A 12,013-nucleotide genomic window follows, 5' to 3' on the forward strand; every position below is an offset into this window, starting at 1 on the left:
TTAGAATTATTAAATCATATATTATATATAATCAAAATTCAAAACTTAAAAAAAAAACGAAAAAAATAAAAATCAAAAAAATAGTCTTTAAACTTATAGTTTTTAATTTGATGTTATTGGTGTTTTAGAATTTTTGCTTTAGCGAATAACGCCAAATTCAGATGGGAAAAGACTACGAAAACTACGAAGAACCACTGATTTTACCAGTCCGAAATCATAAAATGTACTGAATATAAATTAGTTATCATTTACCATATATTGCTATGGATATATATATGGATATTGTATTTATATATTATAAAGATATATGTGTATATAATATATAATGTTATACCTGAATAAGCTAAACAAAATTTAAGTAAATTTTTCACAATGACGATTTTATTTAGTTTAAATGTTCTCTGTTGTTGATGATAAAGAATGGCAAAGTTCGTTTTTCTGAGTGGTTTATTCCACTGCGCTTTATTTGGATATAGAGGGGTTCTTGAGATATCGGGTTTTACAGTTGGATTTCAGGCACTGCAAACAAAACAACTAGTTAATCGTTGTTTGTGCAATTAACGTAATAGTTTTATATTTTAGCGCGTTTAGTTATTGTTTGTGTCATTAATATAAAAACTGTTTAATTTTAAAGCTATATATTACTATAATATGTAACGGTATTCATATGTATAGCAAAGTGGAAAATATTGTTCAAAATGCGGAGCTCCAGAAATCATAATCTAATATCTACTTTAATAATTTTTATGCATAAAATAAAAAGAAAAAATATATAAATTAATAATGATATATCAATCTGGTAGATACTTGTATATATAACTTATATATATATGTTAGAGGAACATTAAAAATATAACCAAACATAAGTTTAAAAAAAAACCTTAAGAAAGAAAATTTTGTTTATTTTGCATTTCTACATTAATTAAAAATCAAGTTTAAAGCTTTATGTAATTTGGATCTTAAGTGACTTTTATAGATTCAATTTAAACCACTTCAAGAATTTTTATATATACGCCTTTTAGTTATATTATTTTAAAATATGTTTGTAATTAATATTATCATTAAATTTATATCAAATTTCTTTGATATTGCATTGTATTATAGGTACGTAGCAACTTAAGCCCTCTCCGAATTAAATGGAAAAGCTGTGTGTATTTTTCACTCTAGCAGTTACCCTCTATATGTAAGAGTACTGCATCTACTAAATTTTTCAAGATGGCACCTTTTTTTTTTTTTAGCAATATAGTAGCTATTCTACCAATCACAACAGTTAAGATTCTGTCATACAAATGCATAGAAACTACATCAGGAAATATTTGAAATATAATTGGCCATAAAAGACGAATTGCACTTGTTAGGATTTTGATTTAATACGATATTGCAATTGATTCAGATGTGGTAATCGACCTTCTATCGGAAAAAAAAGTACTAGACTATGTCTTTTGAGTAAAATTCTGGCATAGGCTTCATTTCATTTTGTGATGAAGAAGTCAGATTTCAGTTTTTGGCATGATCATTATATATAAATATTTTTTAGTGCACATTTTATATCTGATGATTTGAATTTATTCCTCTGTAAAGCAGTGAACACTAATAAAAATATTATGCCATATCATATTTATATATTTTGTAGAATATAAATAAGAAAAAAAAGAACTTTTTATGAGTAACCAATTTGTTATGTTTGGTTTTAAAACTGGCAAAAAAATGAAGTGAACAGTTTTGAAAAAAATAAACTTTTACTTATACTTATATATTCGTTTTAAACAATTAAAGAAGTAAGTCTATGAATTCTTACTCGTAGAACATCGAACAATCTAAAAGTCTATCTTTTCTATCGACATTAGCTGTCAATTGCGTTGTGTTTTCACACTTTTTTCTAAAATAATTTAATATCAACAGTAAATAACGTTATGAAATCTTCTACCAAAATATGCTAAATAGATATAAAAGAAAAAAATATATATGCATATATATGTATATAAATTTAACATTTAACGGCAATAAATTATCAGATTTCTTTTTTAACCTTTTATTAATAGTATTTTATTACACGAAAGTTTAAGCTGGCAATAAAATATACAGTTTTACGATGAAAACGATCATGTGTATGAACTAAATTAATTTTAATTCGTATATACTAAGATTTGTTTTTTTTTTTCTCCACAAAAACGAAATTTAAACAGAATGTTGTAATTTTTAAAATAAAATATTTGCAAACTTTTATATTAAGAACCATAAAAATAAATGCAAGAGAAAATTTAAAATTATTCAACGCAAGTTAGTGAAATTTTTTGCAACCGAAATCTCAACGTTTTATTTATGTGTTAAGTACCTTTTAAGTATAAAAGTTTGTTTTCTTTTTTAATTATTTAATATGTTAATTTAATTAAAAAAAATTTTTTTAATTTATTATAAGAGTTTGTGCAATAAATTTCAGAGTTGTATTTTTTAAATGATGCCAAACAAATTTCTTAGTATTATACACTAAAAACATTTATGTACATATATATATGTACATACAGGTATGCACATAAATTAGTGTAAAAAGTATATGTGAAATCTTAGGGTTTTACTTTTCTAAAAAAAAACTGATAAAATCGTCGGCGTTGAGTTTACTACATCCACTGCAGCTGTTTTTATAATAACAAAAAAAAAACGTACAATAAAAAATAAAAACTAACAGCAGTAAAACATAAAATAAACTTGTTCTGCTACGAAAACGAATAGAATCGATTGTTGGTTTAACGAACTTTTTATTCGAAGTTACAGATACTATTCTACAAAGAGATAGACTCTCCAACGTTTTTATTTTTCTTTAGTTTTAGTATTGAAACTACGAGCCACTACTGCTTGGTACTGACTGCAGTGAGGTGAGTGAGCACGGCTGTGAAGCGATCGTTATTTTAAATATTCATTCTATTGTGCCTTTATAGTTCGCTTATTAATCATATCAGCTTGGCGGAAATGCAATTTAGTTACTCTCTTGCTCAGTTTATGCTTTAAACCTTTTTATTTTGAATTTTATTTTATCTGAATTGCGTGCATGGACTGTGCATATACCCTACAATTAGCGTTGATTATGTTAGTTATCTATACGCCATACTTAAAATTAATTTTGAAAACAAAAAACATTAATTCCTACATGTTTTTTAAAATCCAATTATTGTTTTATAGTGAAATTGAAATTAAGCTTAATTAATAATAAAAAAGGTAATATGTTTTTAATTTGTCTGTATATAAAAAGCGGGGATAAATTTATGTTCCTTTTTTAATTTTTTTTAAAAAATTCGTATATATTTTAACCAATAACCTTTAATTGTTTTAAATATTATTGTAATTGTGTGTCTCAATATTTATATTCTACTTTGAATTATTTTTTTCACAGTCATCAATCCATTATTTCAAATAAATTATCCTTGTCTACCCTATGGTTTTTTAAATAGTTTTGAAAACTATTTTTGATTTTTTCCTTACTTTTCTTACTTTAGACTAAGAAAACTTTCAGTGTAGAGTAATGGCTGCGAAGAATTATAACTTTGTTTTCCTTGTAGCAGGAGGAAGATTATTTTTGTATTTTTGCTTTTCAAAATTATATGTGGAGGTCATAAAAATAAATTGCTATTAATAAAATCAAAAAAAAAAAGTTTTCTCCTTCGGTTATTATTTATTTTATAAATTGAGACAAGGAAGAAATGAGTTTGCAATAACTTAATTTAATTTATTTCTATATTTTTATGAATTAAATATGTTGATTTACAACTAAATTTTCTTTCCTTATAAATGAACAATTAGCACGACTTATTACTGAAAAAAAGAAAATTGCTTTATAATATAAAGTAGCAAATTGGATAGTAAAAATTAACAATATGGCTGAAAAATATATTTAAATTTAAATAACTTTAATAATTTTATAACATTAAAAATGTTTAAAAAACACTATATGCAGAAATTAATAGTAAAATTTTTTTTGTTTTTTTTCTAGAAAATGTTTTTTATCTCTTAACATTTTGTGTATTTTCTGTTGCAAATGAGCATTTCAAGTTAAACTTATTTTATTTTATATATATAAGCTAAACTAAGCATTGAATGTTTGCAAACTGGTGTGAAAGGGTTAACTTTAACTCTTACTTATTTAAGTTTATACACATGAATGAGGTGGGCTGAGCATTGGATTTTATTCTAGTGAGATTGTAAGAAGTTATGTTAAGTTATGAAATTACCATTATTAATGAGCAGTAATTATACATAGTATTATGTACTGAAATTGAAAGTGAAATGATGTACTAAAATTAAAATGAACTACTTTATATCGAATAGCTTAATAACGGAATATAAAATTATTAAATTAATGAAATTGAAAATAATTACATAAAATAGTTAAACATATATTATCAAATTAAACAAGTAATATTCATTTTATTTGTTGATTTCATGATCAAATTTAAAACATTGAATTAATTGAAACTATAATTAATTAAATTCTCAATAAAACTTGAGCTAAATTACATTCATACTTGTCCATATATAGAAACATTGCCACAACAATGACAATAAACCATGTATTCGTAATAATAATAATAAGTTCATGGAATTATGAAATTTATAAAGAATAATTTCATATGTTTTCTACACTTAATTGAACAATAAACATTAAAAAATGATAAAATAAATTTTACTAGTTAAAATCTTATAAAATAGAATACAATAAAATAGGTTTAATATTAAAAATTTATTCTTGATTAGTCACGTTTATTTTTCTTGCGTTATCATTTAATATTACTAACGCATAAATGTGGTTTTAATGAATTGAACATTAGATCAGTCCGCAAAAATACAGAAAATTGCTTATAACTTAATTTGCAAGTTTCACCGTTTAATAGTCAAATGTAAAATTTATACTAATTTTCCCCAAAGAAAATAAAGTTCACTTTCCAAACAGTTGTATGCTTTATGATATGTAAAAAATAAATGAAAATACTTTTATAATAAACTATATATAAATTATATAGCATGTATAATAATTTCTTGTATCGCTTAGTGATATGTAGAGCATGCTCAAAAGCATCAACACAGCTGTCATAATTTCTTTGAGCTCGATTTATCTACAATGAGAATCTGCCTCTGCTATCACATCGACCAGAATTGCGTTACATTGGATTTTAGATATGCCCATGGCATTGGGGAGTGTCGTAGTCGTCATTTTCCTTGTTGCTATTGTTACTGGCTTTGTTACTTGCTGTTGCTTCTCTTTCATGTTGCTGATTGCTGATCGCGCCGATCGTGTGCAAAGTCAAGTTGGTTGGTTGCTCGCTGTTTCTGTTAGGTGTTTTGTTGCCGATTTCGGCATCTCATATGTAAACAAGCGCTACGCGGACGGTTATCTCTTAAATTACGGAAGAAATAATTTTACGTTGTTCTAAAAAAAATTTATTAAAAATTAACAAAATTTAGTAAATTTTTAATTTAAAAAATTTATAAAAATTTCATTGAGAAATTTCCCATTTTTATTTAGGGTTTTCTTGAATAAAATTAAATATATAAATGTGATGATTTTATGTGATGTTTGTTTGTTTCAAAGTATTGTGAATATATTGTGAATTTAAGTAAAAATGTGCCTGTGTTTTTAAATGTCGTAATTATTTTTGATAAATAAAAAATTTGAAAAAAATTCTAAAAAATTAACAGAATGATTGAGGATACTAAGGATAATTGCCATCGTAAGGTATTCTTTTGCATTGTCAAGGTTCGTTGCATAGCTTTTGCTTGCGAATTCGCTTTATTTTTATTTTTATTATATTTTATATATTATTTGTGCGATTTAGCATTTTTCTTGGAATTTTTGTGGTTTTGCTGTATTAAGTACTTTTCACATAACTTGTAAACCGCAATGATTATATTGATTATTACCTCCAGTGAATCTGTTGCTTAGGACTTTTGACGTGCCTGAAGTATCTACAATTTAAATGCATGAAAAATTCCTCTTAAATTCGTGTTATATACAAGTTTGTTTTAACGCGTGAACTGTAGATTGTATAAATGCTCCAAAGGAATCTGTTAATATAGCACATAATTCAAGGTGATTTTATTTCAATTTCCTACGAATTTATTTAATATACTTAAGAGTGTTTATATCGACTTATTCCGGCTGAGTCTCAATCAAGTTTATTTTTCAACTTAATTTTATACATTACTCATAATATTTACGAGAATATTATATTTTAACATCCATAAGTAGCATCCTCCTAAGAGATATAAATCAAAATATACAATATATTAGCTTATTGGATATACATCTACTTATATTTGCATACATATATATAATATAATTTAAATGTATGTAATTCTCATTATAATATTTGAGTTATTTGTGAGTAATTGATTTTTGTGTATTTAGATTTTGGCATTTACTTATTTTGATTGACAGGCAAATGTCTTAAATAATAATGTATTGCACCGACACTTTCAAATATTTTCGGAGAAATTATTTATAAATATTAAATGTATGTAAATCAGTTTTTGCTGGCATTTATTTTAATAATTTGTGAACGTTAAGTGTATTTGAAATATTTGAAATTAAATAAATCATACATGTATCTATGAAAAAATAACATGATTATCTATAATAAATAGCTTAATGCTTATATTTTTATAATAATTTTTGTTTAAATAAACAACTTTAATAACTTTATTGTACATTAATTATACATATACATGTATTTAATTATATTGTTCTAACGGTCATCATGTTCTCACATTGAGTATGCAAAAATAGACATTAATAATCATATGTTGTTGTTAATAATCGTAGATAAAAATTAAATACAAAAAAAAAATTTAAATATTTTAAGAAAGTTACTTCAGATATATGTTTGCTGTTTTCATTTTTGAAAAAAATACATACATACATACACAGCAGACTGTATAAATGTAGTAAGCTAAGACTTTCATTTCTTATAAAGTATTTTTCGCAATATTTTTTTGGTTTTATTTTTTTGCAGAATTTTTTAAATTACGAGATGTATTTTTTAATATATTTCTAGAATTTAAATTTTTATACTGTACTTATGGTGGTATTAGTTCCATATTCATGCCAATTTTAGATTAAATAATATACTAGTATTTGTTTCTAGCCTTAGTCTTAAAATATTACGTTAAAAGAGTTTTATCTCTGTAAATGTTTTCGTATCATCATCTAATATTCGACTGTTTATTATCGCGGCTATAATTCAATACTTTAATATTTTTTTACCATTTATCGATGGTTTTTTTTTTTTGTGATTATATCTGCGTCTTTATAGATAACTAGTAATTTTATATTTGTATTATATCTTCAATAATTTTAATATTATGATGCTTGATTGTCATGTTTAAGACGGTGATGTGATTATTTAGAGATTTAAAGATTCATTTGCATCGTTGCAATCTACAAGACTCTCTCTGCCATTATCATAGAAAATTCAGTGATTTAATAAATATTTCAGAAAGAAAATACGAATATAAAAGAGAAAATTTCGCTATAACATTTCCTTAAATACCCTACAAATATGCTCCACAATGGACTTATGAAAAAATTTCACATAACACCAAAATCCAAATTTTATAAAATTTACAACAAGTAGTATATAATATATATATTTATGGATTTCAGTTTTTTTAAAAAATAATATCTGAACTCTAAACGCAATATTTCTTTGTTTAATTTATTTATTCGATTTAACGAATTCTTGCATTTATCGGATAGACTGTGCTAGAAATCATTCTACTATATGAGAAGTGTAACTTTTGTGATTTGTGCCCCTTAAACTTACATGCATTTGTTTATTTGTTTAGTTTATTTTGTTATTTTGTCACCGCGTTATTTAATACATTTCCCAGTTTTTCATATTTGTTCCCAGTTTTTGTTGTCTTTCGGTTCTACCCGTTAGTAAGGAATGGTGAGGCTTTTGGATATGCTATTGTTTTTTAATTGTAATGAACTCGTATCCGAATTTGGTTGAAAAGCTATTCTGTGTAATACATAGAATTATGGTTAACATTCAATATATTGGTAAAATTAGCCGTAGCACAATTTTGGTAGTTAAAGTTAGAAATAACTATATTTCCTTTGAAAATTAAATTTAGTTTTTTGTGTGACTTAAAGAGTTAAATAAGATTATAAATACAAACCGACTTCAATGCAAATAAATTCGTAAATAGTTCGCCAAATACAAATACAAATATTAGTTAGATATTAATAAATATCCTTTTAATATATCACTTTGTATGCAAACTAGAACGTTGTTCTATCGACAATAGCAGCAATAAGACCAACGCACATGCACTAGGTAAGGTAAAGTTCGGATTGCCCACTGTGATGTCTTCAAAAAATTATGCCGGTAGAGGCGAGTTGCTAACCTTTGTAATCCTTGTTGAACCATTTGGTTTTCCAGATGCACATGCACTAAGAAGATATGTAATAGTAAAAATATCTTGTGTTACTTTGTTAATGCTGTAATAGCAACAACAAAAACAATGCCTTTACAAAATTCACTGGTATATTTCATACATAAAAAGTCAAATAATTCGAAGAGAGACCAAAAATTGTGTTCCCCACGAATAACTTTCGCAAAACTTTAACTGATATATCTTAGTCTAATTATAGATTATTTATTGTTTAGAATTTAGCATTATAAATCGTTTGTAAGAGAAAAATCTGGGCAGAAATAAAGACTGTGGTTTAATATTAATCAAATATGTATAATCATAGTTTTCGTTCCCATTATAATTAAAAAATTATAAATATCATTTATTATTATACTTTCGTGCTATTATATTAAAACATAGCAATTTAAATATGTTGTTAATACTTGAATAATATAAATCTCATTATTATATGTATATATATATATATGTTTGTTTTAGAACTTTATATATTCAAAAAAAATATTAAAGCTCTTACTATATTTAAATACGTACAGTATTATAGTGTACAGTATTAATATATGGAATACAGTTTATACGTCTGAGTATAATAACATATGATTTTAGTTTTTTTCGATATCCATTGCAACATGGACTATAAGTTATTAAAATAACTAATGATATAATTATATAAATAAATAAGTAAATATAAATGACAATTACACAGCACAGAAGTTATTTTCCAGCAAAATGTACAACAAAATCGTGTTAAAGTTTTAAGTATATTTATTTGTATAAAAATTTAAAATAAATATGCATGCATGCATGGATATCTGGTGGAAAACTTAGTCATAAAATGAGATCTTTAATCGTGATGATGTTTAATGGCTGACTGCATACAGGCTCACATTGCAGCCGGAAGCAAAATATTGTTTCTCGTTGTTCGTTGTTCGTTGTTCTGTTGTTTAATCAACACTAAATATAATACTTGTATGATTCCATACAACTTAAGAGTAAAATAATAGCAATTATAAAAATAAAATTACTGTTACTGGTTTTGCATATACTTGGCCAAGAACTGAACTCTATTTTTATAAATGAAGATATGTTTAAATTTTTATATAGGAAGATTGATTTTTTCCTGAGTAATATCAGATAACATAATTGAGATGAAAGCAGTGTAAAAAAGTTCAACGGAAATAGCTGCTTTAGAATTGTAGGAAATCGTTAGCATATCCTGCATCCTATTGAAATGCTCTATTTACAGCAGCCTTTTTGTTATTTTGCTTAGTATTGTTTGAAATATTTCGGTTAAAGTTTGCTTTAAAAATTTTGCTTAATAAATTTTTTGTTCCCATGTTAAAATCTTTATGTTTTCAAAATTAAAAAGTTTCGTAAAAAGTCAGTCCATTTTTAATTACACAAATATATACAAATTTAATTTAACATTACTTCAATTGACCGAGTTCAGCTGCTGGAACTGACAGTTTAATAATTTAACCAATTAAATTGAAATAACTTTTAAACGAAAAACTAATGATAGCTAAATTGTGGTCGGATAGTTAAGTTGAGAAACGAAATCACAATTTTGGCTCTTGTTATCATACAAATGCAGAAACTATGTACAAAAAACAACAATATCATCACAAATATACGTAGTAGTTTTATATATTTATTATTATTATTATTATTGTTAGGGGATGTGGCACTGCGACCGTCGGATCTATTATGCGCCTTTCTGTTGCGTCAATAAAAAGTAGTATAGAACTTTTTTAACAGAATTTTATTGCTTCTTCCGTAAGAATATACATTCCCAGGAGCCTATTCTGTATGTGCATTAGCGCAGGGTATTCTAAAAGCACATGTTTGGCCGACTCCTCATACTTTTCACAGAATCTACAGTATACCCAGTCTCGTAAGGTGGTATTTTAGTTTACAGTGCCTTGTTAGGATATCTGTGGTGATTCTAAGTTTTTCTTTCGATTGGTTTATACAATCCTGGTATCTCTTATTGTTATTGGTATCAATAAGTGATTTCGATTGTGTTAATCCAGGTATATTATCCCAATAATCGTTTTTACTCTGGTTCTCCTTTATTTTTATGAGAGAAAGGAGCGTACTATATCCTAGTCTACAAAAAGGTTCCGGCTCCATCATCGGTATGGCTGCTCCTTCCCTGGCTACTTTGTCCTCGTATTCGTTTCCGCGTACGCCACTATGTCCCGGTACCCAAAGAATCGACACTTAATTTGAGACGGATACATTGAAATAGTAAACTATCCTTTGCAAATAATTTATTAAAAATTATTGTTATTGTAATTGAAATTTTATAAAATATTTATTAATTTGCAATATAACTTTTTGTTTGAAAGGTATATTAACAAGAAAGTATGTTCAATTAGTAATGAGAACATTATCAATATCTTTACTATGTAGATAAAAACATTTAGAGAATTTATTCTTAATACTTATAGCTTTGGGTTTTAATTCTGATTTGTAAACTGTGATATTAATATCACCTTTTTCAGTACTCTTAGCTTTATTGAAATTAACAACTTCTTATAGTATTTATATTTATTGTGCCCATTATTAAATATCATGCATACCTGTTTGAAATAAACATTAATAGTACACATATCAACTGTATATTAAATCTAATAATCTAGAAATAATAAACATATATTGTCCAGGTTAATACTATGTTAACCTCTATATTAGATGTTACTTATTAAGAATCTATCCGGCGTCTACACTGGCTAGACTTTGGCAAAATTTTCGCATACACTCGACTTTTTCATTACTAATAATAAATTTTTGTTTGCAGACAAATAATACCTATTGAAAATAATACCTATTTCCTTTTGAACACAAAGATCTTACCACTGTTTATCCCATGTACCATAGATAGCTGTATCTTAATAGTAAACATTTTTGTTTATTGAAGTCTAAATAAGTAACCCTGTAAAGAAAAATGAAATTTAAATAAAAGCATGATATCGTCATTAACTTTTATTTTTTATATAATTTTTTTTTTCGAGATATAATACCAATGCTAACCGCTAATACAATAGAGAAAAAAAACTGATATAAGGTTTTTGCATAAAAGATGTTTAAGAATTATTGACTTAAATAAATATGGTATGGATTTTCTATGAAAATGACAAAAACCAAATAACAGTTAATGGACCTGGACCCACGACGTACTTAATACAGTTCTAAGAACAAAAAGCAATTTGTTTCATAAGTATTTATTTATGCCAAAGCATAAACAATATTTAACGTTTAAGCAATTTAAAGCTGATCGCCTTTTGTTTTATATTCTAGCGAAGAACTGTTGTTGGTTGCTGCTGTATATGATGGGATGACGATGGCGATGACGATGACGATGTCAATAGCCATGGGAATACTACCATTCTCTGCTTTCTACTTTGTATATTATTTGTGACGCTGTACAACATTGTTTGTTTAGTTATTAAACCGAACACTGTAGATGCCATTGATTTCCTAGAAATTGCCATTTTAATGCAGTACAATTTTATTACATGCCATTAGCATTGTTCTTCGCAGTGGAACTCAAATACGTTGTGCTTATCCTAATTGTTCCTATTGA

General features: G+C 25.8%; 1 protein-coding gene across 2 annotated transcripts in view; it reads left to right on the forward strand.

The window, feature by feature from the left end:
* LOC119668931 (tyrosine-protein phosphatase non-receptor type 9) overlaps positions 1-12,013 on the forward strand; it is a 69,216-nt gene that overhangs the window by 15,761 nt on the left and 41,442 nt on the right. Inside the window, exon 1 of one of the 2 annotated variants that reach the window (XM_038078616.1) lies at positions 5,675-5,746. The exons of the other annotated variant lie outside the window; for it this stretch is intronic. Coding sequence (XP_037934544.1) covers positions 5,690-5,746 — 57 coding nt within the window. The 5' untranslated portion in view covers positions 5,675-5,689. Of the gene's footprint in view, positions 1-5,674; positions 5,747-12,013 lie in introns of those variants that run through there. 2 annotated transcript variants of the gene reach the window in all.

The sequence above is a fragment of the Teleopsis dalmanni genome, chromosome 1, assembly GCF_002237135.1.
Source record: "Teleopsis dalmanni isolate 2A chromosome 1, ASM223713v2, whole genome shotgun sequence".
NCBI classification, from domain to species: domain Eukaryota; kingdom Metazoa; phylum Arthropoda; class Insecta; order Diptera; family Diopsidae; genus Teleopsis; species Teleopsis dalmanni.